The sequence below is a fragment of the Budorcas taxicolor genome, chromosome 15 (genome assembly GCF_023091745.1).
Source record: "Budorcas taxicolor isolate Tak-1 chromosome 15, Takin1.1, whole genome shotgun sequence".
In the NCBI taxonomy this organism is placed as follows: Eukaryota; Metazoa; Chordata; class Mammalia; order Artiodactyla; family Bovidae; genus Budorcas; species Budorcas taxicolor.
Window position 1 is genome coordinate 49,866,659 of NC_068924.1, and position 27,735 is coordinate 49,894,393.

At 49.3% G+C, this 27,735-nt stretch overlaps 2 protein-coding genes across 2 annotated transcripts; one reads left to right on the forward strand and one right to left on the reverse strand.

The window, feature by feature from the left end:
* The first annotated feature begins 1,270 nt into the window (after positions 1 to 1,270).
* LOC128060034 (transmembrane O-methyltransferase) lies at positions 1,271 to 27,206 on the forward strand. Its single transcript, XM_052652241.1, has 12 exons — positions 1,271 to 1,347; positions 8,303 to 8,385; positions 8,985 to 9,122; positions 13,299 to 13,504; positions 14,416 to 14,558; positions 15,908 to 15,935; positions 17,848 to 17,866; positions 23,608 to 23,614; positions 23,725 to 23,742; positions 24,841 to 25,115; positions 26,211 to 26,407; positions 26,886 to 27,206. Exons 3-12 carry the CDS (start codon positions 9,041 to 9,043, stop codon positions 27,204 to 27,206), a joined length of 1,296 nt encoding a protein of 431 aa, XP_052508201.1. The 5' UTR covers positions 1,271 to 1,347; positions 8,303 to 8,385; positions 8,985 to 9,040.
* On the reverse strand, positions 15,805 to 22,295 carry LAMTOR1 (late endosomal/lysosomal adaptor, MAPK and MTOR activator 1). The gene is made up of 5 exons (XM_052652242.1): positions 22,087 to 22,295; positions 17,609 to 17,754; positions 17,289 to 17,366; positions 16,818 to 16,944; positions 15,805 to 16,412 (listed from the first exon to the last, which is right to left on the reverse strand). The coding sequence occupies exons 1-5, from the start codon at positions 22,126 to 22,128 to the stop codon at positions 16,320 to 16,322; spliced, it is 486 nt and encodes a 161-aa protein (XP_052508202.1). The 5' UTR covers positions 22,129 to 22,295; the 3' UTR covers positions 15,805 to 16,319.
* Positions 27,207 to 27,735: the final 529 nt, after the last annotated feature.

Genomic DNA, 27,735 nt, shown 5'->3' on the forward strand with positions numbered 1-27,735 from the left:
GCCAAGAAGAGAGTACTTTGGCAGCTTTTACAAAGAAGTATGCGCTTCTTCCTCTGAAGGAGAAAATACCACACAGGATCAGAAGGGAGAGAACACATTCAACCCTGCAGGCTGAAGGCTGCCTTACCTGATCTGAACATTCCCTCTAGCTTCCCATATATTCACAGCAGTCACATCACTTATACTCAAAAATGTGTACCCTCCAAGATGCTTGCAAGAAACAGCTCACCTGATTTGACCCTCAACGGCAGGAAAGTAGATAAGGCAGGTAAATTCATTGTTTATATATGAAAAAAGTGAGACTCAAAAGAAACTGACTCGCCGCAGACGACCTGCACGGCCAACACAATCCCTCTCGTTCACTTAGACCCAACCCACAAAAACCCCCAGTATAGCCAACCAAGCACGAGCTATGTAACCGAGGCCAAGCTGAACATAAACCTCAGGCGGCCCATCTGTAATAAACTATAATAAAGCTGTTAGGAATATTAAAAAGATGATCCATATAAAGGGTGTGGCACGGTGTCTGAAACGTAGTTGGTCCTCAGAAAATGTTTATTATTACTACTACCACTATTGTTAACAATAATAGGCGAAGACTTCTCACTACAGGAACCCTCGGCGACACTCCTTTCAGGAACCTGCGTTACCCACACCCGCCTCGCCCCCCGACACAATTCCACGGACACGCCCCCAAACAGACCCTCCCCCTAAGCACGCCCCGCACCTCCCTCTCGGACAAGGCCCTTTCCTCACAAACCTTACCCTCGAAAGACTCTCCCCAGTCAGCCTCGCCTATGAAGGAGGCCTTCCGCCCGCACCCGCCTCTTCAGCACCTCTTTTAGACTCGGGCATCCCTGCAGGCGCCCCAGCCGCACGCTAGTAGCGGGCCCGCGCCATTACCTGGCCGCGCGCTCCCGCTCCGACTCTCACTTCCCCAGAATCGCCTTCTTCTCGGGCCCGCGCCAGCGCTATGAGCGCACAATTAGTTTAAACTATGGCCCCGCCCCCTCGCGTCGCCCTGCGATTGGCCCCTGTCGGCTGGCGTCGCACGCAGAAGCAGCCTGAAGGACCCGGGGAAAGGAAGTGTGAGGGCCACTGGAAAGGGGAAAAGGGTGCCACAACTTCCGGACCCTGGCCCGGCGGCCTGAGTGCAAAGACAACTACAAGTCCCAGCACCACCCGCGGCTTTGGAGCCCTTCCCTTGAGGAACTAAAGTTCCCAGTAGGCATCGCGGCAGCGCCTACGGCTCTTAGAGGGGACGTGGTGACGTAAATAGTTACCATGGAGTTGCGCTGAGTAACCGTGAGGTAGTGGACTCGGAGGCTGGAGGGGAAGCAACTGCGGGTGAGTTGGGCGGGAAAACAGGAAGCCTGCTCTAGGGTACAAGAACTCTATGAGAGGGGAGGGGCACACTGTTAAGAGCTTTCTTTCTTGGGAACCTGAGACCTCCCCAACCCCCTTTGCCGCTAACTCCTTTTCACAGTGAACAAGACACAAACCCTTGTGGGATAGATGGGCGAGGGGAGGGAAGGGAATTCTGAGAAATATACCCAGACAGATATGGGGGCCTTAAGAACCTCCCCCGTCACAAAGATAGGATCCCTCTCCTAGTACTACTGTCTCAAATCCCTGACATATCCTGGGAGATCTGAAACGCCGTCAAACGTGGAGTTGGTTTTCCTCTGGTCGACTAACTCTTCAAAACCTGGGAGTAGGATTAGAGTAAATCACAGTCCCTAATTCTGGAGATGTAGGAAACTTTCTGGGGCTTGAACTGCCCCTTTCCTTCCAAGCAGGAAGACCCCAGGGTAGAGCCTCCTTTTCAGAGAGTCAGCAGGATCTTCCCTCACATATTTATTAGGGGTTCTATCCTTAAATTATATTTTATCCCTACACTACTCTGTGGTCTGCTTCTCCACGTTCTGCAGTTAAAGCTTCATTTCTTTTAACAGTATTCATGACAGGTTTCTTATATTTAGCGACTTACCTAGTGTTTTCACATCCAGTCTTTTTTTGAGCTTAGTGAGTCCAAGGATATTTATTCCCATATCACAGATTGGAAAACTGAAACCTATAGAGGAGTAGTGACTTGCCGGAGGCCACACACCAAGTCAGTGACAACTAGGACTAGACCCCAGTTTGCCGTCAGCCAAGCTTGAGCCTACAGCCTCTCTAGCTTAAGGACTTATTCAAAGAAGTTTAACTGCCCTGGGGCAAAAGACCCTTTTATAGCCTACATTGGGATATTGACATTTCACCCTGAATGAGTTTCAAATCTTTCCTTGAAAGTTTAAATGGGGAAAGGGAACTAGAGAGACTGAAGGCAGTGGAAATTAAACAGATTTAACTAAACAAGAAGTAAACAATCTAACACGACACCTGTGTCTGGTCCTGCCATGATTAGCTAGCTTCTGGTTGACTCCTAACTGACCCTAATTGATTCACTTACTATCTTAAAGCTCCCTCATGCTTTGTCCTAGGCTAACTTCCCACCTCACTCTAGATTCTCCTCTTGAATTGTCTTATCCACATCTTTGTTTACCGCCTATATGCATCAATACCCAAATGTGTATCTCCAACCCTGCTCAACTTCCTCCCCAAGCTCCAGATTTGTAGAACCAATTGCATCTTTTTTTTTTCCAATTGCATCTTTAACAGCTCCTTCAGATATCTCAAAGACATCCAAACATGTCTTCAGCTGAACTCATAATCTCTATGTACTCCAAGCCAGGATCTCTTCCAATGTCTCACCTGTATCCACCATTACAGCAGTCAAAAAAACGAGAGTTATCTTTAATACCTCTTCCATTCCCATCCATTATAAAATCTTGTCAACTTTACTTCTAAATATCTTTTTTTCTAGTCCTAGCTCCCACCACATCCTTCCTGCCTTCCCTCCCAGCCATTTTGCATACTGCAACCAGACTAATCCTTCAAAATGCAAATCTGATATTGTTCACTTCCCCCACAACATTCCCAATTAAAAATATACCTTGGGCTTCCTACTGCTCTTAGCATTAGGCAACATCTCAACTTGGCTCCGGGAGAAGGAAATGGCAACCCACTCCAATCTTGCCTAGAGAATTCCATGGACAGATGAGCCTGGTGGGCTGCTGTCCATGGGGTCGCACAGAGTCGGACACGACTGAAGCGACTTAGCAGCAGCAGCAGCAACTTGGCTCCGGCCCACCTCTCCAACCCCCAGTCTAACCATATATTTCCTTCCCATTCTCCCTCCAGTTATATGGCCTTCTTTAAAGTCTTCAAAATTTCCAAGAAACCACTCACCACAGAGCCTTTGCACATGCTATTATCTCTTCCTGAAATGTTCATCTTTTCCCTATGCCATAGTTATTTGCATTCATCTTTCAGATTTCTTGCAGTCACTTCTTTAGGAATAGCTCCCCTGACTGAGCCCAGACCAGCTCAGAGCCCTCAATTATAGCAACTTTGTGTCCCTCTCCTTTTTAGTATTATTCACTGATACAGTGTTTAACATATTGTTAAGTACTTACTACTTGCCACCACTGGCTTCCCTGGTGGCTCAGTAGTCAAAGAATCTGCCTGCAATGCAGGAGATGCAGGTTTGATCCTTGGGTCAGGAAGATCCCCTGGAAAAGGAAATGGCAACCCACTCCAGTATTCTTACCTGGGAAATCCCATGGACAGAAGTGCCTGGTGGGCTACAGTCCATAGAATCACAAAGGGTCAGACATGATTAAACAACAAAATAACTCTTGCCACCACTGTAGGGATACAGCCATGAGAAAAACATGGCTTCTGCCCCAGTGGAGTTTATGTAAACACAGGTAGTAAGGAGATAATCTTCGTGTTATGAGTGCTACCAAGGGTAAATAAAGGGTGCGATGGGAGGCCAGAAGAAAAGTTGCACACCCAGACTTGGATATGAGGGTGGGCTTCTTAGGGGAAAAAAAGGGAAACCAGAGCTGAGTCATTAAAAATTAGCACAGCAGAAAGAAGAAACTGTACACCAAGCAGAGAAAGTTGGATGTGCAGAAGCCCAGAGGCAGGCACAGGAAACTTACTCTGAGTAGTTGAAATTTGGCTGGACTGCGAAATTGGAGGTGAGGCTAAGAAATGGAAGTGTGTTGGGGGAGGAAGAGCAAGAACCAGGTTGAATTTGGGGCCTCCCTTTGGTACCTGGAGATATATCTTCCCAGAATACATTAGATTATGTGGCAGACTTTTCATGACATTCTTCGATTTTCCTTCCACCTGTAGCCCATAAATAGCTCTTACTGGGGCCAGGCTGTTGAATCTCCTATCAGATCTCTTCATCTGAATATTTCTCAAAGCTTCCTGGGCCATCATGTTGCTACTTACCTGAGAGGGAAGGGATTGCAATTGTTAGCAGTTTCCCCAAACTGAAAACAAATTTCCATCACCAACTTGGGATTGATTAAATTAAGTTAAATTAAGTAAAGCAGGTTACACACAAACTCTGTGGAAAACTCTGCAGCTATTAAAAAGGGTAAAAGAATCTACAATAATTTGAAAAGGAAAAAAAATAGGTTTACAAAGGAATAGACAGAATGTGTTCATTTAAATATATATTTTTTTGTTATGTATGTCTTATAGGAGTTCGTATTCCCAAACTGTAAATCATGAGCATTCTTGGAGAGTGAGATGGGGAGTCACACTTTTAGTTGCTACTTTGTGTACCTCTCTATGCTGTTTGACTCTGTTCAGCTATCATGTTAACTTTCAAAATTGAAAAAGAAAAACAGTAAATATTTCCAGTTGCAAGAAGAAAAACTTCAAAACAGAGTAGGTATGCCCCTAACCCTGTCATTCATTCATCAAGTCAGTCAGTGTAGGCAAATGAGGAAGGCACTAGGGTCTGACTAGCTCTTGGTCATGAGGCTGAATAGTGGCTTTGGAGAAAGACTCCAAAAACAGCCACTGGGAGTGAATAAGGCAACCTTACAGCTTGACACTTCTCCTCACATATGTCACTTCAAGGCTCACTATGTGGCACCTTGAAGATACCATTCATATATTCTTTCATTCATTTTTCTATTTATCCATTTGTCCATCAAGCCTTTAGTGAATACTCAGGCTCAGTGCTTCCCTGGTGGCTCAGAGGTTAAAGCGTCTGCCTGCAATGCGGGAGACCTGGGTTCAATCCCTGGCTCGGGAAGATCCCCTGGAGAAGGAAATGGCAACCCACTCCAGTATTCTTGCCTGGAGAATCCCATGGATGGAGGAGCCTGGTGGGCTACAGTCCACAGGGTCACAAAGAGTCGGACTTCACTTCAGGCTCAGTGCAGGGTAGGTGGGAAGGTGGGAAGAGAGAAAGAAATCTGCTTTCTGTCCCTGTCCTCAAGCTTACAAGTACAGAGAGAACAACTGGTTTTATTTATTGAACATCTGTTACTGGCCATACAGCAGCTTTCAAGACAGGGTTTGTCTCCATTTTACAGATGAGGAAACAGGCTGCGATGACATTTTTTTCAAAGTACAATGGGAGCATGTATCTGGTAGCTACTGCTACATAACAAACCATCCAAAAACATGGTGGCTCAAAACAATAAACATTTATTATTGTTCGCAGGTCTCTGAGTCAGCCATGTGTTTCATCTGGTCTTGGCTGGACTCATTCATGTGTTTGCAGTCACATGTGGGTTGGGTTAATTTCCCTGGTGGCTCAGACGGTAAAGCATCTGCCTACAATTCGGGAGACCCGGGTTCAGTCCCTGGGTTGGGAAGATCTCCTGGAGAAGGAAATGGCAACCCACTGCAGTATTCTGGCCTGGAAAATCCCATAGATGGAGGAGCCTGGTAGGCTACAGTCCTTGAGTTGGGTGGGTTGGGTGACTCTCCTGATCTTGACTTGGGGTAGGCTGGCTATAGGCTAGTCTAGGATGGCCTCACCTGGGATTGCTGGCACTTTTTATCATGTATCTCACCTACGTGTGTTTCTCGTATCCCTCCAGCAGGCTAGCAGTGTTCTCTTGGCACTGACAAAAGAGCACGAGGGCAAGTCCTCTCTTTAAGCTTCTGTTTGCTTCATGTTTACCAGCATCCTTTTGGCCAAAGCAAGTCACATGGCTGAACCAAGCATCAGAGTGGATGGAACTATTAAAAGTCAGAGGGCAAAAGAGATGGATACGGGGAGACCATGATAAGGTTCATCCAGGGAATTAATACAGGACACAATGATCAATTTTATTTGGAAAGAAAGTCTTCAAAGAGGGTACACTAGAGCTGAGTATTGAAATACAACAGTATTCACTAAGTATGCAGCTGTTTCTTAGAACTGGATGCAGGCTGGTTTTGTACAACCAATAGCAACCCAGCAGGCCTTCTTGTACTCATGACAGACAGGGTTCTGTTATTTGTATCTTGGCTTCATTCCTTATGGTCAGGCATAGAACAGCAGGCACTCAACAAATGTTTGAAGAATTGAATTAAATATCTTACTGTGAATGAGGTGTGGACTCAAACAGCTGAATCTTGAAGCCAATTGTTAGAAAGAGCAGTTTAGCGTCAACACTCCCAAAACAGAAATCCTTGTATTTGGCAGTGTCTCAATTTATCCCTCCCACAAACATTTCCGTAAGCCAGGTCCTATATTAGATGATGAAGAAGACACAATACTAGTTCACAGCCTGAGCTGTTGTTTAAATGGAGAAGAATGGGCTGATTTATCCAACTATTGGGGCTCCATTTTTTAATACTAACTCTTCCAGAAAAATGCACCAGGAGCTGGTGCTACACAAATTCAGAAGCCCTTTGGAACGCCACTGAGGTTCTCTGATGGTCGAGGAGACTAATGCTTAAAAAAATCTGCCCTTAAATACTGTAAGCTAAAATCCATGTCCTGTAGGGCTGAACTCTGGGGTCCTAACACAGGACTCACTTTGAGAAAATATCCAGTCTTAGAGGCATCAAACTTGTTGTGGGTCCTCAAGTCTAGGTGAGAACACAAGCCACCTTCCTCTATTCCTACAAAATAATAAAGTGTTTTTTGTTATGTCTGTAGATTTGATATCCAAAGATGCAGAACTCCCGACAACCCATGCCCACCAGGTCCATCCCACACTTGACAATTCAGCTGTCAAGTGACTCAAGCCAGCACTTTCCCAAAACTCAGTTGAGAATGCTTTTTTTCCTAACCTGTAAGTGTGCTGACAGATCTCTTTTTTATATATATTTTATTTTTTGACTGCACTGCACGGCTTGTGGGATCTTAGTTCCCCAACCAGAGATCAAACCTGCACCTTCAGCAGTGAAACCACTGGACCACCAGGGAATTCCTGAGGCTGCTGCTTTTTGAGAGGAAGAAATTCACTTTCCATTCCTCTAAACCTGTTCACCTCTATCCTTGCATGTTAAGTCACCAAAAAACAAATTTACCTGGACTGTATTAAGCTTAAGCTTAATTACAAGCTACCAGGTCTGTGGTTTTTAAGAGAAATTCCATTTTAATAACATTTGAGAATTTCATTGTCTCTCCATACAAATGATTTGTTTCTTTGAATCAAATGATGTGAACCACATATGCTAAGTTTTCCCCTTTTGCTTCAGCTTCCAGGAATTTTGGGGATAAGCAGTTTTCTAATTCCCTGGTACATCTCTCTCACTTCCTTTATTCTGGCTTCTAATCTTTCTCTTCCATGTTTTCATTTTCTGCATCCATACTGTCCAGTATGGCAGCCTGTATTCACATGCGGCTACTGAGCACTTGACAGGTAGCTTGTTCCAGCTGGGATGTGCTATAAGTGTAAAGTATCTCAATTTTTAATATTGATTATATGTTGAATGACATTTTGGACATAATGGGTTAAATAAATTACTAAACCTAATTTCACCTGTTTCTTTTGACTTTTCTTTATACAGCTATAGGAAAATTCAAATTATGTATGTGGGAAAAAAACTACACACATGGCCAGCATTTGTGATATTCATTATATTTCTGTCAGGACAGCTCTTTTCTACAAATCATCCTTTTCCATGAGCATGTTATTACCATAAAATACCTCAAGTCCTTTGGGAAAACAAGTAGTAACTGCCACAGTGACAGCAGTGGACGGCGTGAGAAGGGGAGGCTGATTGGGACACATGCTTGTCAGTCTATTTACCTTGTGTTTGTGCCACATACAAACCCCCTCTGGCAAAGTATGCCAGCTCTCCCTCCCCAGGCAAGTGGTGGTCTCATAGCTCTGCCCAGTCTGAGAAAATTCTCAGCTTTATTTGAGCCAACAAATTGGAAAGGATCTGGTAAGACAATTCACACCACATTGTAAATGACGGTAACACTGTTCACCCCTCTCAGGGGTATTTCCATTTTAACAGGGGACAATCCCTGAACCCAAAGGAGTGAATCCCTAATGGTGGAGTTTCATGCATCAGTGACAGGTGAGTGAGAGTGAGGCAGACTCTGGTTTTATGTGTACGTGTGTTTATATATGTACTACTACATTCAGGATGTAGCTGAAAGTAAGGTCTTTTGATGGAAAGATGACGGGGGATGGGGGTGGGGGCCGACAGACAAGCAGAGAAGGTAGCAAATCCCCATCTGTGTCAGGCTGTAAAGGGCTGGCAGACACCAAATCCACTACAGGCCCTCAGGGGTTTGTTAAGCAACAGAATAGCCCAGTTGATGTCACCAGAGGATAGGTATCAAGACAGCCTCTGTGGTAGCTACTGTGGAGTAGCAGGAAGAGTCTCAGTAGGATTCAGGAGACTATGATGGCAGTCCTCAGCTGACTCACTGGCTTAACTTTGGGCAAGTGCTTCCACCCTGGGGTCTGTTTCTTCGTCTGGAAAGTAGAAGGTGTTTTAACTGTCAGTGAACTCTCGGGGATATGAAGGTGCTCGGAGAAGTAGGAAGTGCCCTACAAATGCAAGGAATCATGATTGGGATCTTCAAGTAGAAATGCAGCCACACAAACCTGGGGTGGAGGGCTCTGGGGAAAACCCGAGGGCCGAACACCAGTCCTTCTGTGTCCTCCCAGGCTGAACCCGGATTCCCAGGGCCCATGCTTACACCTGACAAATGATGGCCTGAGCTATGAACAAACGGAACTATATGAACACTTCGGTGCAAGAGCCCCCTCTTGACTACTCCTTCCGAAGCATCCACGTGACCCAAGGTCAGCAACCAGAGCACGGCACTCCACTCACCATGGCAGCAGGCTGGGTGTGGTCCCTAGGGAGAAACCAGCCTTTTCTTTAAAAGCCTAAAGAGATTCTTCCCATAAGCCTATGGGATTTTTGTCATCATTTTGGGGAGAAGTAGTGGGTAGGGAGGTGGGAGTAGAAGAATCTGGCATTTAAAAAAATCAGCACATCTGAAAGGAACCAAGGGAGCTTTTAGGGTAACTGATGCTCTTCAAAAGAATCCAGGCTAAAGCAGGAAAGTCAGGTGGAAGAAAACTGGGGAGCCAGTCTATCAGCTGATAGTTTTATTCTCCATTTCTTACTTGGAGAGGAGACTAATGAAAGAAAAATACAGGCTGCTTCAGCATCCCAGTCAACAAGCAGAACCTACTCTCCTGTCTCAGGACACAAGCCTATCCTGATCACTGGTAGAAACATGCACGGTCTTGTTACTAACAAACTGGCATGTTTCCAGTCGAAATAGTTATTGACAAATTTTATATTCATTCCGGTCATATCCAAGTTTATTCCATTATCACCCACATTTATTGCATGTTCCAGCACTGCCCACGCTCATTTTATCTTTCAGTGTGTTTGTAAGGGGGTAGTTAGTACTTCTCAGGAGGGGACAGAGGAAGGCTTCAGCAAGATCATATTCTCAAGGTAATATGCTTCTTCCCAGGGAAGTTCTTCTGTCTTTGTTATCTGCTCTCATAAACACATCAGTACGTCTGCCCTCACAGAACATAGGCTGGCCTATCCTAGACGCATTACCTGGCTTTGGTTGTCTCTCTTAGGTAATCAGAGAAAGTTCAAGAAGCAGATGAATAGTTATCAAGGATACTAGATACTACTGGGGTTTGGGTTTAGGGTACTTACAGCTTGGGTTGACATCAGTCACAACAGTAACTCCTGCTTGTTCTCTCACACATCCACTGGCTGTGACCTTCCTTTCTTATGCACACCATCAGTTCTGATTGATGGGAGTCCATGTTCCACAGAGTTTTAGCTGAAATAATGGCTATGCACAAGATAGCTGAGGTGACAGAGGAAGAAGGAAGTATGACTCCTACCCACCCTGGGAATTCCCAGCTCTGAGTGGGGAGATGTAGTTCTGCCCTCCATTGTGTCCTCAGAATGAGCAGAGAGAGAAGTTACTATGACCAGGTATAACTCCACAGCACCAAACATAATCTGTACAGATGCCCTGTCTTTCATTCAGTACTTAAATATTGAGCACCTAACTATGATTAAGCACTTCTACGTATCTGTGTGCAGGTCTGTACACATATGCCAGGCATGGTGCTTCTTGCTAAGAGAGGAAGGGAGAAGCAGAGAGGTCCATCTCGCCTCAGGTTCTCCACAGCACTTGGTGTATTTACTTAGAATTGGGGTTAGAGGACAGGGTGGTTTGGGGGAACTTGGTACACAATTTCCTGAATTAATATATGGAGCACAGAATCCGAAATGACAGTGACTTTAGAAGGCAAACAGCCTACCACCTCCAACGCACAGTCCTCTAACTACTCCCACAGTTTAGGGAGTCCCACACCACACACTTCCCAACCCTTCCATTCCAGGGTGAGCAATGACATACAGAAGTTCTTCACATCAGATTAACTCCTGCCCTCTGGGGACACATGGGGAAAGTTGCACGGCCCTTCAGAAGATATGAAGACAGATTATGTTTTCCTCAGATCATCCTGGAGCTAGACAATCCCGTTTTTTGAATGTTGGCATTTTGGTCCACTTTCCAGCCCTGTCTTGGCCTACTCTGAACAGGGCAGCTTTGACTGATCCTGGGGCAATGCAGTGCTGTGATGGAGTCTGAGTCTCAGTAACCATAGCAACCTGGACTCCCTCCTCCACCTGTGATAACAGGAACCCCTAGGCAGCCTCGTTTTAGGAAATGCCATCCCCAGGGGCTCCCCCTGAGCTAGGGATCAGCCCCATGCTTGGTGGTATTCCCAAGCCACTGCCTCATCAGACTGGAGACTAGTCCATATGCAGGTTTATTTTGATCTTAACTTTTACTCCTCTTTCATCTCAGGGTTTGAAGTCAGGAGATGTGAGGCAGGGGGTCAGGATTAGTTTATTCATGAGCTAGGGTACTCTCCTCCAGGACAGGACCCTCCTGCCACCTCCCCCGACCCTCAGGCCCCACCTGTGGGTTGTGCTCATTCCAGGACTAAGACAGAGAGCCATCTGGTGGATGCTGCCTGACCTGCAGCTGAGTTCAAGTTGGGTAGGGGTGGAAAAGAAGTGTGTTCACTCAGAGCTGAGGGGAGGCTGAAGACAAGCTGACCAGTTCAGAAAATACTAAATATTTCCTTTCTGGGAGGCAGCTTTAGACAAGTAACTAAAGGCATAATAGGAACAACAGGAAACATCTAATCACCTCAGCTGAGCTGATGAGTGGTTCTGGCTCTGCCACTGACAAGTCTCTGAGCTCAGGCAGAGCCCATTCTCTCCCTGGACCTTATTTGTTGAAAAAAAAAAAGAAGGGAAAGGGTCCATACAGATGGGTTCTAAGATCGCTCTTAAAAAAAAAAAGATTGCTCTATTTCCAACTCTCCCAGCCAAACTTTCTGAGGTGTTTATACCACCTGTTTATATTTCCTTACCTTTCATTTGCTCCTGAACTCACTACAACCTAGCTTGCCACCAGGCCCTTGTCATTTCATTGAGACAACCCTCAACAATTTTGAGTTGCCAAAATTACTTTTCAGTTTATTTCCCTGAAACTCCTACAGACTATGGATTCCCTGAGCATCTTTAAAACTATCCTGTCCTGGTTCTCCCTGCCCTGCCCTGGTGACTCACTGACTTCTTTAAATGGAACCTCCCCCTGCTCTTCCTCTCTCCTTCCCCCTCTCCCCTCACTCTGCTTGAACAATCTCATCTATTTTACTAACCTGTATACAGTCTATGCTAATGATTCTCAAGTCTGTGTCTCCTGAGCTTTAGACTTTTGTATCCAACTGCTTCCTTGGCTGCTCCTCTTTCCTGTACTAGAGGAACCTCAGACATGCCAAGGCCAAGCCCGAACTTCCACCTTCCCAACCATGCTTCTTTTCCTCCCACATCGGCCCATAGGACTGACATTTCCCCAAATACCAAGAAACTGAATGACACCCTTGAATATTATTCTACCCTTACATCTAGTCAACCGTCAAGTCATGCTGTGTGTCCCCTCATCCTTGCTTGGATGACTGAAAGAGCCAAAATGGAAGCTTCAGAACGATCTCTCATTTCTGAAAGACGTGAATCATCTCCTTTGCTTTCAACCCCCCAGTGGCTTCCCACCTCCTACAGGATAAAGTCTAAGACACTCAACCTGGTCTTCAAGGCTCCTTGCCTCCTCTCCCCTCCTTGTCCCCTTACACAGCACATACGTGTGTGCCCATGCTATCCCATACCTCTGTGCCTTTGCTAGTGCTCTTCTCACCTTTTCCACTCTTCTTTGACTGATTAATGTCTCCTAACCCACTGAGATATCCAGCTCAGTCTCGGCCTTCCCTGGGAAACTTCCCTGAGCTCTCAGACTGGGTTAGGAGCCCCTCTCCTGTGCTTCCACAATTTAAAGAGCATTTATCATATTATATTGACTGTTTTGCTTTCATTCTGCCCACGTGACCGCCTCCAAGACACAAACATCTGCTTTACCCCTGCTCTATTACCATACAGAGCCTCTCACTCATTTTGTTCACCACTGTATGTCCAGTATGAGGCACAGTTACTATTAACAGAAGGGGGAGGACATCCAGTGTGTTAACACTGAAGTGAAACTCTACAGGGTCTGCTGGTGGCTAATTCTGGATTTTGTGCTCTAGCATCTTGGCTCAGGTCCAACATCTCTTGTTCTTGGTTTCCTCATCTATAAACTGTGCCTCCCTCCAATTCCCACACAGGAGTGGTATACAGAGAACCTAATGACAGTCGACATGGGCATGTGACCCAAACCAAGAGCCGGGGATGGGAAGTCTTGGGCTCTTAATCCAAGCTCCCTCTAACTGCCTGTGGGACAGTGCATGCAGTTGCACAAGACACAAGCATGGGGGTATGGCCCTGCCAGCTCCTCTAGCTACAAATCCTCCCAGCTGTCCCTTCCTACCCCCAGACCCAGAAAAGCAAACATAACATACCCAAAGTTCACTCTGTGCCCACAGATCTGCTAAGCGAGGAGCCCCGGACAGGGCTACGACCAGTAAGGCACGCGAAGTCGGGGAAGTCAATGACCCAGTCCCTGTGGTTAAACAACAATGTCCTCACTGACTTGAGAGACTTCAACCATGCGGTTTCACAGCTCCTGGAGCATCCAGAGAACCTGGCCTGGATTGACCTGTCCTTCAATGACCTGACTTCCATTGATCCTGTGAGTCCAGTCAGGGCAGGCCTGAAGCCACCTTGTCCAGCCCCCAGTCTCCCCACCTCCCACATTGTCAAGGAGGTAGTGACGCCACATGGTGCTGTGCAAAGCATACAGCTGTGGGCTTACACAGTTATAGGTTCAAATCTTAGATTTGCCTCTTACTGACTTTATGACCTTGGGTAAGCTCCTAACCTTTGAAAACCTCAACCTCCCTGTCTGAAAAATGGGGATAAATAGGCCAGCATTATAAACATTTGTGAGGATTAAATGAAAACATATGAAAAGCAACCAGCACACAGCAAGCCTTCGCATAGGAGGCTAAAGTAAAATTGTAGCTTACTGGGCACCCACTGTGCTTTGTGCCAAGTTCTTCAATAGAGGTAGTCACTAAAAGAACAGCAGTTACTTTCCATGAACTCAGGCTAAATGCTAAGGAACAAACAAACAAAACTGGCCCCTTTTCATCCAAGTTCTGTTAGGAAAGACAAGAGCTATCGTAGGATTTGGAAACTATTCCCCAGGTGCAGGGATCTCAATTTAACTGTTCTTTTAAAAGCTCTGATGTACCTAGCAAGGTGCTGTCCCCAGTTGTGACAGAATCTTAGAATACTAAAGCTGGAATGGTCTTCAGTGAAAGGACAGCTAAGGCTCCAGGAAAGCACACAGGCGCCTGGCAAGTCAGTGGCAGTGGTGGGACCCAGGGCCGTACTTCCTGCCCCTTGGATCACAGTGCTGTCAGTGTGGTGCCCCTGAACCCCTTCAAAGGTAAATGAAACACTAAAGTCAATCTCAATCCAGCATGGCTGTGAGGGTGACAAGTTTTTCCCCAAACTCTTCCTTTTTGGCCACCCGTCAGTCCTGAGCACAGATACAGGGCTTTCTCCAGTCTAGCTTCCAGTCTCCTCTCCCAACAGGTCCTGACAACTTTCTTCAACCTGAGTGTCCTCTATCTCCATGGCAACAGCATCCAGCGCCTTGGAGAAGTGAACAAGCTGGCTGCCCTCCCTCGGCTCCGGAGCCTGACCCTGCACGGGAATCCCATTGAGGAGGAGAAGGGGTATAGGTGAGTCCCTCGCCCTGGACGTGGGCTCTGGATGGGCCCCCATGAGGGAAACGAGAGCAGGGGTTAGAAACCCAACACCATCCTTCTGCTCTGCTTGGACCGGGGAAGGGAGAAGGCTTTAGGCATTTCTTGCTTGCAAATCAGGATAAATCCAGTGTCCTCCAAACTCTACTCAAGGCCCTCCATTTCTTGCAGTCAGGGGAGACAGGAGTGACTGGTGGAGGGGGAAAGGGGTCCTACAAGGGGGGCTGGCCCCCAGCCCGAGTCTTCCCCACAGGCAATATGTGCTGTGTACCCTGCCCCATATCACCACATTCGACTTCAGTGGGGTCACCAAAGCAGACCGCACAACGGCTGAAGTGTGGAAACGCATGAACATCAAACCGAAGAAGGTCCGGATCAAGCACAATGCACCCTGAGGTTCCCAGGACCCCAGCAGTCTTAAAGGCCTGAGGGTGGTCCGTTTGGTTTGACAATAAATGATCTGAACTGTTCAGCAGATCACCTTGTGCCATGCAAAGACGCCCCCCAAATCAGGTAACCAGCATCATGTTCTGGTCTTACGTCACTGAAACAAGGAGGAAATGGAAAGAAAGGCCCGCTGGCCTCAGCTGATGGCATAGCCCTGGGAAATGTATCTAACCTGTCTGGGACCTTTGGCGCTCTTTAGTTCAGATATCCTGAGGTTACAGGTTGCTTCGCAGAGCACCAAGGTTCTGTGGAGACGCCCCAGAGGCCTCCGTGACAGGAGGCCAGGAAGATGGGCTGTGACCTCTGGACGCCCCACTTCAATCAGATCAGAGTAGCTCTTCGTTCATGTTTTGCGTGTTATGATTCTGCTTAAGATTTCACTTGATAAAAACAATCTTCTGCTTGAAACTGTGTGTCTGCTGACTCCGTATCAGGTGCTCTTGGTCTGCGTGCAGACCTCCACCCCCTCACTGGGCTTCCTGGGAATTCCACTGAGCCTGAGGCAATACCCACAAGGATGATGGCTGCCTCAGAGTCCAGCCTGTTCAGCTTTGATAGTGTTCCCATCGCTGGAAAAGGGACAAGCACAGTCTTATCCAATCTGAGGTTAGCACTGATCGAGTCTCAGCTAAGACCTGGGAATCTCCTGGATTCCATTTAGTGCCCCCAGAAGATACCCCCTCCCCCTCGTCCATCATGCCGCTCACAGACTGGAGTAGCCATGAGGAGGGTGGTGGGCAGGACAGACGGGCGGGAACCAACACACAGATGGATACATGTCCTTTATCGAGGATGACAAACCAAAACCAAAAAACCCCAAACGTAAAAACCCAGGGTGCTAGAAATACAAACTCAACTCGTTCAAATTCAAGCTCCTCCAGACCCTGGTCACAGGCCCTCGTGAGGTGCACATGAGCACCAAGTCAGGGACGGGGGACAGGGGTAAGGCCAAGGAAGGGTGGGCAGGGGGCCCTAACAGGCCCCCTAGTGACCACCCCCACCTTCCCAGTGACGGGGAAGAGCTACCAGGCCTTGTCTCTGTGACCCCTACCCCACCCCTGGCCAGAGCTTCGAAGGCCAGTCCCAAATGGTTCTACCCTCCCTTGCTGCATCCTCACTTGCTCAGGCTTCTCGCCTCACTCTTCTCCTCCTCCTCCACTTTCTTCTGTGATTAGTAGCAGGTTAGGATACTGTATAAGCCGCAGTGTGGCTGGGGGCCAGGGGAGGCAGGGTGGAGACGGAGCGAAGAGAGGAGAAGAAGAGCTGTCCAGGGACCCCCTCTCTTCACGGGATCCCAAACTGTACAACCAGCTCCTCCTTTGCGTCCACACGGATCTGAGAAAGTGCACTGTAGGCATAAGCAGCTATCCTGGAGACCTGGGACGGGGGGACGGGGAGAGAGAGACAGAAACAGAGGCGTGAGGAGGGAGATCCGGAGTGGGGGAGGGGGACTGGATGGTCAGGGAGGAGGGAACGATGGGGGACAGGGAGCCAAAGGGAACGGCACGGGTGGGAATAGCAGTCCTAGGGGCCCTGAAAAGATGGACAGAGGCACAACGCAGGTAGTCAGTCATGGCCTTGCAGCTTCAGAAAATAGCGCAGCACCTGGTAGAGAAAGGCGGAAAGAACAAAGGGTAGAAAAAGAATAAAGGCTGAAGAGAGGGCATGGGGAGGACAGAAAGAGTGAGGTGGGAGAGAGCAGGGCGCACAGGTTACCAGGTTCCCTCCCTCCACTTCTCCAGCTCCTCAGAGGTGGAGAGGGTGGGGCGAGGGGTGGCTCACCTGCTGCAAGTCAGAGAAGGGGACAGGCTCGCTGGCCAGCACTTGATGGGGCTGGCTGGTGAGAGACGGCAGCGGCGGCAGCTTCTTCCAATGGGTCAGGCTGCTGCTCAGCACAGCCAAACGGGTGCTGGCGGAGGGGAGGGGAGGGTGCGGACAGGCAGTCAGGCCACAGTAGTAGGCCCAACCAGCCCAGGCAGGCCTCATCCCTCAGACCAGAGAAGCAGGTGACGAGGCCTTAGCTCGCCGCAAAGCCTCTCCAGGCCCACCTCCTTTGCTCTGCACACCCTTGGAGGTCATGGGGCAAGCTGGGTCAACATGAACATCGACTGAGGCACCCGAGTGATTTGTGGCCACCCTCCTGGGCCGCACCCAGACCAGGAGCCTGGACCAGGGCCAGGGCTCCACAGCTGGAGCAGAGGGAGGAGGAGGGAAGGCCCAGCAGCCTCAGGCTGCAAGCGGCCGGGAGCGCACCTGTACTGCCGCGCCCGGTCCATGTACTCGTGCTGCTCCATGCCCTGGGAGTCTGCAGCAGACACGTCGATGATGTTGCTTTGGGCAAAGAAGAGAAAGGACGTGAACGGTGCTTCCGAGAGGGCCGAACAGACTCCCTGCCAGGTGACAACTCCAGGGCTATCTGACAATCGTGTCCTTGTCTGCCCACAGGAGGACAACTGGGCCCAGGAGTGCCTCTTCCCACTGACCTGTGCCCTGCACCCTGGGTCTGGCCCCCCATCCCAGTCCTTAACATGCATGGAGGAGCGCTGTCCCAGGCCTGGTCCTGTGATGCCCACCTGGCTGTCTTGGCGAGGATGGAGGAGAGCAGCGCCTGCTCATCAGTGCGAGCAGAGGGCAGGCTGTGATAGTTGGGCTCGGCTCCATTGAGGGCTTTGGTGGGTGGGCTGCTAGGGTCCAGCAGCAGCTTCCGCTCCTCTCGGTCCTAGGAGAGACCACAGGGGAGACATCAGCCTCTCCTCTTAGCCCAGGTCTGACCTTTAACCACCAAAAATATTTCTATTAGGAACATCCCAAGTGCCCAACTGTATGGAAGCGTCCACTCCAGGACCGAGATCCTGCTTGCCTTTGCGAGCTAGGCTGGTGGTGGTCTAGGATGAGCTAAAGTGGAACCAAGCAGTCCTAGGGGCCCTGAAAAGATGGACAGAGGCACAACGCAGGTATTTAGTCATGGCCTTGCAACTTCAGGAAATAGCCCAGCACCTGGTAGAGAAAGGATACTGGAGGCTGGAAACCAGAGAAGGTGGAAAATACCAAAGCAGTGGGGTCTAGATGGGACACTGATACAAGTCAGGAGCCCGAGTATGGCCCTTCTGATCCCCCAGACCAGATCCTCCCTGGTCAGACTGCTCCCAGAGGCCCTGTGAGGCCAGACAAGGCCTTGGGCCCCAAGGGAAAGCAAGCTCAACCTCTCGATGGCCATTTCTCATATTATCTCAGGAGTCCCAGCTGCAGGCTCTGGGTCCTGCCATCCAAGAGTCCCTTCTTGAGGGTAGGCCCCTTCTACTCTCAGGCGTTCACTCTCCTTTCCTCTTTGCGTGGGATTCCCAGAACCTAAATCGGTGCTCCCAGAGTGCCTTTACGGAGCTGCTCCTGCCCTCGCCAAGCCGCCACACCTTTGTGAACGTGGCTTCCTTCGTGTCAGCAGTCCTGTTTCTGCCGGCCCGTGCCAATCACCACAATCCCTGAACTGACCTGAGACCAAACCAAGTCTCCCGGGTCCTATATAACGCTACGTATTATTTCTCCTCAGCTTCTTTTAGTCCCTTGATCTAATCTACCGCAATCTTTTTGAATACAACCCTGCCTTGAACCCATCAGCTGTAAATCCCTGCTGGCTTTATGTCAGCTGCAAAATGGATAAGCCATCATGCTGCGTATCCAAAGTATAAAGAACAAGGGTACCCAGGATGATGCCAGGGACAAAGGGGCCACCCTGGCTAGAGCTGACTCATCAGCCTTCAGTGCCAGACCACCAGACTCCTTAGTGCTCCATTCCAGGCCCATCTCAGTTCCTATTACAGTCTTTCACACTTGCAGGCTCCCAGCTCCCCTGCCAACAGCTCCTCAACTCTCCTTACAGAACACACTTCCTCCTGCCCCACCCTAGGCAAGGTCAGTCCTTTCACATTACTCTTCTTTCTCAAGCCTAGGCTGCCCATGTCCTTTGTTCCCAACAGCGTGAGACAGAAGCTCTAGGCTCCTGCCTCATCAGCTCCCAACTCCTTTAAACACCCCCTGACCCACCTAAAACACAGGCTAAGTATTAAAGAACTTGAAAGACAAACTGTGTGCCAAAGATTAAACTATCTCTAAGGAAAGTTGGCTCCATAATAAAGCCTGAGTTGCTTTCTATATGTCCATCTTTTCCCCAGCCCCACTTCAGACAGATGCTCCTGCAGGACAAGGCCACTTCTCCCCTATCCGGGATCCTTCAAGAACAAGGCTGTTATGGGTTTCAGTGGTAAAGAATCCACCTATCAACGCAGGAGAGACAGGTTCGACTCCTGATCTGGGAAGATCCCACTTGCCACAGAGCAACTAAGCCTGTGCACCACAACTACTGAGCCTGTGCTCTAGAGCCCAGGAGGGTTCCGTGCAACTACTGAGCCCAAGTGCTGTAACTACTGAAGCTGGCATGCCCTAGGGCCAGTGCTCTCCAGCAAGAGAAGCCACCACAACGAAAAGCCCGCACACCGCAACTTAGATGCTGCTCGCCACAACTAGAGAGAAGCCCTCACGGCAGTGAAGACCCAGCACAGCCAAACAAAAGGAAAAGAACTAGATTCTCTTCCTGAGCCCTGAACTCATTGAAGAGGCCATGCTACTACCGTTAGAGTGGACAAATAACATCGCCCCCACCCCCAAAAGGGTGAATGTAACACGGGAGGGTTTTTCACACCAAGATTTGTCCTAAAGTCAGTGTCAACCTGGGAGGAGTTTCACCATCTTCTCTTCACAGACATGTATGTGGTCTGCCTATGATTAGCCACCTGGTCTGTGGGCACAGCCAGAAGACACTGCTTAGCACAATGGATAAAGACAGGCCTTGGCAGCAGAACACCTTGCTTGTAGCACTTCCCAGTTTTGTGTGTGCATGTGTGTGTCTCCTCAATCGTTCAGTCGTGTTTGACTCTTGAGACCCCATGGACTGTAGCCCACCAGGCTCCTCTGTCCATGGAATTTTCCAGGCAAGAATACTGGAGTGGGTTGCCATTTCCTACTCCAGGGGATCTTCCTGACCCAGGGACTGAACCTGCATTTCTCACATCTCCTGCAACGGCAGGTGGATTCTTTACCACTGTGCCACCTGGGAAGCCCTCTGTTTTATAAGCTTGGCTAAATCACAGCCTCTCTCAACTTTTTCTTCACCTTTAAATAGACATAACTAGAACCTATATGACAGATGTTGGACAAGAGTTAAGCAAGATAACTGTAAAAGATCTTTGAAAACTGTAACAATGTACATTTCATTATTATAACAAAGAGTCCAATATGAGAATGGGAGAGAGGCCTGCCCAAGACCTGAGAGAGTGGACAGTGAATGGTTATGGCTTATAGACTAGGTAAGCAGACCTTCTCCACCTGAGGCCTCAAATCACCCAGGACAGGGACTTTCCTGGCAGTCCAGTGTTAAGACTTTGCCTTCTGGGGAAGGAGGTTCAATCCCTGGTCAGGGAGCTAAAATCTCACATGCCTTTTGGCCAAAAAGCAATACAGAAGCAATACAGTAACAAGTTCAATAAAGAATTTAAAAATGGTCCACGGTCAAAAAAAAAAAAAAAAAATCACCCAGGACTGATCAAGCACCATCTCTGGGAGCTAGGACCAGAAGTGAAACCCATCATGGGGAAGGTGTAGATTCAGGAAAGTAGAAATTCCAAAAGCTGGTATCCTTTCTCACAAAAAGTTAATCTTTGACTCATTCTGTGCAAGAGTCCATTATTATACTTTATGGGACAATTTCCCATTAGGCCATAGCTTTCCTAGTAGAAACGAGTATTGTCTTCAATTTCTTACCAGAGGTGAAATGTTAAGTACTGCCTGGATGGCATCCCTAAGATAAGGCATATATGTTCACTGGGTGTTTGGAGACTTAGTGAGATTCAGGGGCCACCCGTGCCTCCCATACAAATGACTTTTTCCCAAGCTTAAGTCTTTGACCCAAAATAGATTCATGTGAGTCACTGGGGAAAGACCTACTTCCCCTATACCAGTGACATAATCCACTTCTGTGACCATCTACTTCTGTAGACTGTGAACTACTTGTTGAAATCTTTCTACAGTTTTCCTGTCAATATGTTTTGAAATGTAGAATCCAAGCTCAGTGGCAACCAAGACAGCAAGTGAGACTTAGGACTTCAAGCAAACTTGGGACTTCTTGAAAAGGTCTTGCCCTCCTCAAAAAGGTTAGGCAGGCAGCGCAGGGATTAAAGTGTAGCAAGAAGTGAGACTACACCAAGGGGAAGAGGCAGAATTTAAAACTGTACAGGCCGCCCCAACCTAACCCTTTCTGCCAAGGAATCAGATCTACAGCTGAATACCCAGAACACCCCTCTAGGTACAGGAGCCCGCAGGCCCCAGGCAGGGACTGCATTGAGGCACGCCAAAGTGAGCTCCTATCCCACCTCTCTTTCCCCGCAATCTAGCCAAAGCTAAACCCGTTTTGTTGCCGTCCAAATTCCCACCGTCTCAATGCTCTGTGTCTATTAAATCCTTCACTGATCAGCTCAAATGACACCAACTTCCAGAGGCCTTCCCTGACTCCAAACTAGCAGTGACCTTCCTTCTTCAACCCCAAGGATTCAGAGTATACAAAGATTTCTGATTCATATCGGGGCAATATAATTCAAGAGCCTCAGCTTACCCACCTCTACAATGGGTTCACAAAGCCCATTAATACAAGCATAGAGAAGGCACAAGAAGCTGGGAAGGGAGTTTTTCCCAGAGACGGAGGCTGAGGACCCTTTAAGTTGTAAACGTCTGAAAGTAGGGGAAGGGGCAGGAGCGAGCGGGGCAGGAGCGAGCGGGACAGGCGGCTGCCTGCACATCTTAACGTGGGGGGGTGTGCAGAAAGAACTCGGGCTTTAAAAGGAACAGGAACCCGGCTGGCGTCTCCTCTGTAATCTGTCCCCTCCGGGCCTCCGTACTCAGTAAGCCCTGCAGTCCAGGTGACCCTCTTCTGCACGCTTTTCTCTGGGCCCCATGCCCCAGGATCTCAGCCCTCATTCCCGAGCCCCGCCCGCGGCGGCCGCACCTGGTCCGAGTCCTCGTTCTCGCTGCTATAGCAGCACCCCATGGCGGGGGTCGGGCCGGGCGCTCAGGCCGCGCCGAGGAGGGACGGCGTCCGTCACGAGCCCTTCCGGTCACATGACCGGCACCAGGATCCAGCAAGTAACCACCGCCCCCGTGCCTACCCCTTCCCGGAGCGGCTTCGCAGCCGTGGCTACCGCCAGAACCCAAGCTTCCGGCCCCGCCCCTACCGCGTGATCATAGCCAACCAATGGGAAGGCACACCCTGAGTGACAGGCCGTCAGACACGTGACGCAAGGAAAGGGAGGGGTGGGTCACATGACTTCAGCTTTTGCAGGTCTCAGCTGGAGACGTCCACTGCAGGGTGTAAAAGTCCTTGTGTGCAATGTATGAGTTCCCGAGGCCACCAAGCTATATTTGTGGGCTAGTGAGTGAATTTATACCAGTTGCGGTTATGAAATACTCTCCTGAATGACATTAGAAGGGCAAGTGGAATCCAGGCCCTACACTCCAAGAGCGCAGTGTGGGTACACACCCATAGGGCCTAGTTGGCTGGCGCCAGGCCTGGGCGCACCCAGCGGGTGTGGCACCCAACCTTGAGTAGGGCTCTGAGACTTACTGGAAGAAGGGACTTTATACCTTCACGAACTGAAGCAGAGTGGAGCTCAATCCTGGTGGCGGAGGTAGAGGCCACCTCACTGATTTCTTTGGCCAGAGGCATTTCTTTTCAATCCTGCCTTTTTACATCAGAGCAGTCTAACACACTTCACTTTCACTTTTCACTTTACTGCATTGGAGAAGGAAATGGCAACCCACTCCAGTGTTCTTCCCTGGAGAATCCCAGGGACGGGGAGCCTGGTGGGCTGCCGTCTATGGGGTCTCACAGAGTCGGACACGACTGAAGTGACTTAGCAGCAGCAATCTAACACACAAAGCTCATAGTGCTGTTAGAACTGTTACACATCTTCCCTTGGACTGTGAACACAAGTCCAAGACTGTCGTGCAAGATCTTGCAAATCCTGCCTTTCCAACCACAGGGAAATACTTAGGAAGCTTGACCAGACTGACTTTCTGGTCTTTTCACCCATGGGCTGACACACTGTCTCCCCAACCTGGTCTGCTTGCCAAAAGTCCCGGTGTTCATGGAGCACGCATTCTAGGGATCACGTTGTATTGTATTCTCTGTCCCTGTATCAGTCTCTTCTACCAAAGGTGAAGTTCCTGGGGACAGGGATAGGATCTGACTTTTTTCTGTGACTCAATCCTTAGCACTGGCTTAGAATTTGGAATTAATAAATTACAAGCTCCCAATCACCTTGGCTCACACCATAACCCATGTCTTGAATCAAGGGGTTGGAGGAAATGTCACCAAACCAAGTAGTTCTGTTATTCCCTCAAATCAAGGTCCTGGAGTAGTTCTGTTATCCCTCAAATCAAGGTCCTGGAGTTCTGTAAGTTCTTTGAGGGATCCTGAAGGGTTGGAGGCAACTCCAGCACTTTCTGGGGCTGGTAACTTGAACCACAGGTCTCAGGTAACAACAGCAGCCTCAGCATCAATAATTGAGAGCAAGTTCAGCCTGCCTTAGGGTTCTTCCTCACCCCAAGGACTCCCCCTCCTGTCCTATGCTCTGATCTTCCCAAGCAGGAGCCTGCAGCCCAGGTAAGCAGGGCCCTGGAATGTGGGTTCCCAAGCACACCAGTTCAGATTCACCATCACCCACCTACTTATGGGCTTCCCTTGTGGCTCAGCTGGTAAAGAATCTGCCTGCAATGCAGGAGACCTGGGTTCGATCCCTGGGTTGGGAAGATTCCCCTCGAGAAGGGAAAGGCTACCCACTCCAGTATTCTGGCCTGGAGAATTCCATTGACTGTATGGTCCATGGGGCCGCAGAGTCGGACACAACTGAGCAACTTTCACTTCACTTCAACTATCTATTAACCCCATTCATACATGCTTTTTAGTCACCCCTCTCCCTCAACTACCACCAGTGGCCCCAAAAGGGTAAAATGGTCCAGGGCACAGGAGAAGACAGGGTCCATGGGGATAGAGGGGCGGGTGTCTCGAGATGAGGGAGAGAAAAGAGGCTGAGTTAGGGGAAAGTGTGTGCTGTGTATCTATGTGACTGTGAAGGGAATTCTGAGAGAGGACAGAGGAGGGGAGTGCAGGAGAGGGGAGACAGAACTGGAGAATAAATATGCCAGTCAAGGACCATTCTCACCTTCCAGGGAAATGCTGACAGAGGGAGAGTTCTGTGGTGGTAAGGATATCTCATCCTAACACACTGTGGAGTATTTTGATGGCCTTTTACTGATGCAGAGCAGTGACAGTGAAGGAGTTCCTGACTACAAAGATGTGCTATTTTGCTACACAGTAATGGGTCAGAGACCAAGCAGGCGCTGGGTAAGGTGGGAGGAGAACTCAGACAGGAACTGGCGAAAGGGGTCCTGAAAAGGGAGACTACAGAGATGATACAAAACTGATGAAGGGAGCAAGGTGAAGATGAACCAGGGTCCAGAAGTGGGAAGAGATGGTTTGGGATTGGGTGCTGAACTTAGGTGGCATGCAATCCTTGAAAGTCTATGGGCTTGGAATCAGACCAGCTTGGATTCAAATCCTAGTTCTTCTGTGTGATTCTGGGCAATGAACTTAGCCTTTCTGAGCCATGGTGTGTAAAATACGGGGATAATTGCCACTGGTAAGGGCTACATAAATGACAGGCAAATGACGTGTGGGTTTTGCTCCCTTCCTCCATCCCAGGGCCCAGGTAGGGACCATGTCCCCTGCCATCGCGCTGGCCTTCCTACCCCTGGTAGTGACATTGTTGGTGAGGTATCGGCATTACTTCCGACTCCTGGTTCGCACAGTCTTGCTCCGGAGCCTCCGAGATTGCCTGTCAGGGCTGCGGATGGAGGAGCGGGCCTTCAGCTATGTGCTCACCCATGCCCTGCCTGGGGACCCTGGTCACATCCTCACCACTCTGGACCACTGGAGCAGCCACTGCGAGTACCTGAGCCACATGGGGCCTGCCAAAGGTCAGTGTTTCCTAGCCTTCTGCTCCAGGAAGCACCTCCAAGATGGTGAAGGAAGATCCACAATCTGCCATTGTCTTACTGGGTGACTTGAGCAGATTCTTGATCTTCAATGGGTCTCTTTTTTTCTCCTCTGGAAAGGAGGGAGCTGGGTAAAATTACTCATTCATCCAGTAAAATTTACCACCTGTTTTGTATCAGGCATGTGTTAAGTGCTGGGGAAGAAAAAGGTAGAAGCCACAGGGATGAATCAGCCACAAAGGCTGGCCTCAAAGGGGGCATAATACAGGGGAATAAACATCTCAGCACATAATCCATAACCTTGTAATTATGGGTCTGTAATTCTCCCCCACCTTGGAGGCTCCCCCGTCCCATTCAGGGTAGCTGTCTGCTTGGATCTGTCTGAATCCCATCTCCCAGCACATGTGTTTCGGAGTCTTATTTAAGAGATTCATCCAGTTCAATGGTTAGAAAGATATTTCAATGAACAAAACAAGGGAGAATGAAACTGGAAGGTCTAACAAAGATCTCTTAGGATTTTGGTGGTGCTTTTCCACCTGGGCCCTCCCAGAGAAAGCAACATTTGAACTGAGCCTAGAGTGATTGCTTTCGAGTTGGCCAGGTAGTTGAGGATAGAGGTGGAGCAGGACAAAGCCAGCTGTGTATCTGAATGTGGCATGAAGGACTGAGCCAGCATGCTTGACTCTGGGCGCAGTTGTTCAGGATTGTTGTGGTGGGAAGAACTGAGAGCTGAAACCGGAAAGGAAGGACAGGATCAGGTCTAAGAAAGTTCTGAATGTCAGGCTGAGGATCCCATGTTCGATCCCATGTTCAATCCCAAAGGCCTTTAGGATCATAGGAAACAACAGGAAGCAATAGGGTCAGATTTGTTAGAAAGATTCCTAGTGGCTGGTGTGAAGGAGGCAAGCTTGGAGGGGCAGGGAGACCAATGGGGCTACTAGGACTATAACCCAAAAAAGAAATGAGATTCTAGCCAGTTGGGGGCTGCAGTGAGGCAAGTGGGCATTTAAGACCCCTTTCTATGAGGCCCCCTGCATCATCTCCCATGTCTGCTGCAATAGCCACTTTCTCCCACAGGTCAGATCCTGATGCGGCTGGTGGAGGAGAAGGCCCCTGCCAGTGCACTGGAGCTGGGCACCTACTGTGGGTACTCCACACTGCTTATTGCCCGTGCTTTGCCCCCTGGGGGTCGCCTTCTCACCGTGGAGCGGGATCCACGCACGGCAGCAGTGGCTGAAAAACTCATCCGCCTGGCTGGCTTTGACGAACACACGGTCAGGCCCCACCTCTCCAGTCCTGATCTTTCCTACCACCCTTGGCCTTACACTAGTCAGCCTTCCCTGTCTCCCATCTAGGAGAAATAAACAGCTCCTCTTAGGAACTATGACCTTGGAGAGTGTATGAGTTCTTATCTTCCTCTTCCAAGTCACTGGCACATATTTGCTGCTGGATGACAAAGAAGCAGTTAAGAGGAAAGTCTCTGGAACCCATCTAGGTCCAAACCTTAGTCTGCCTCTTGTTAGTTATGTGATCCTGGGCAAAGCACTTATCCTTTGAACCTCAGCTTCTTCAGTGGTAAAATGGAAATCACAATTCTGGTTCTGATTTCTTGTTCTGAAGCCAGAGGAAATAGGAGAACACACATGGGGACCTTGGCCAGGGCCTGGCACAAAATATGCCAAATGCTAGTGGGGTCTGGTGTGGGAGAACAGTCGTCCCTCCCAATCTCACCTCCAGTGTCTCCCCCGACAGGTGGAGCTCATCGTGGGGAGATCAGAGGAGGTGATCCCCCGCCTAAGAACCCAGTACCAGCTGAGTCGGGCTGACCTGGTGCTCCTGGCGCACCGGCCCCGATGTTACCTGCGGGACCTGCAGCTTCTGGAAGGCCATGCCCTGCTGCCAGCTGGTGCCACTGTGTTAGCTGACCGTGTGCTCTTCCCTGGCGCACCCCGCTTCCTGCAGTATGCCAAGAGTTGTAGCCGCTACCGTTGCCGCCTCCACCACACTGGCCTCCCTGACTTCCCTGCCATCAAGGATGGCATAGCCCAGCTCACCTACGCAGGGCCTGGCTGAGTCCAGGTGCAGGGGTACTTACTGCTGCCTCCCCCTCCCCAAGCACGGACCTCAGAATATCCCCTCCCCTCCATTCCCTGCTTGTGGATTGACATATGCTGGGCTCAGGGCTAGAGGGGCTCTCCTTCCACCTCTGTCCCACTCTGGCTCCATGCTAACCTGAGGCCTCAAGTTCTGTCAGGCTGTGATTCCATTGGTTCCTCTCCTTCCAGTCTAGAGTCATGGACTGACAGGCAAGAAGCTTGAGCGCCCAACCCAGCCCTGTCACTGATTTGCTGAGTTACTCCATGGGAGTCTCTGCCCTGTTTTGAGATTTAATCTGTTCTAACACCAAGGAGGTTGACTAGGAGAGTTCCAGGGGCCTCTCAGTTCTGGGCCTCAGAGAACCTGCCCCCGACTCTCCCCAACCCCATGCTATTTCGGGTGGAATCAAAGGAAAACAGTAAACACTAAGTTAGAGGCCTCGCAGGAATGGCTGGGTGCAAGCTGGGCCAGAGGAAATGGCAGTGGAGCCTCAGATGACAGCCAG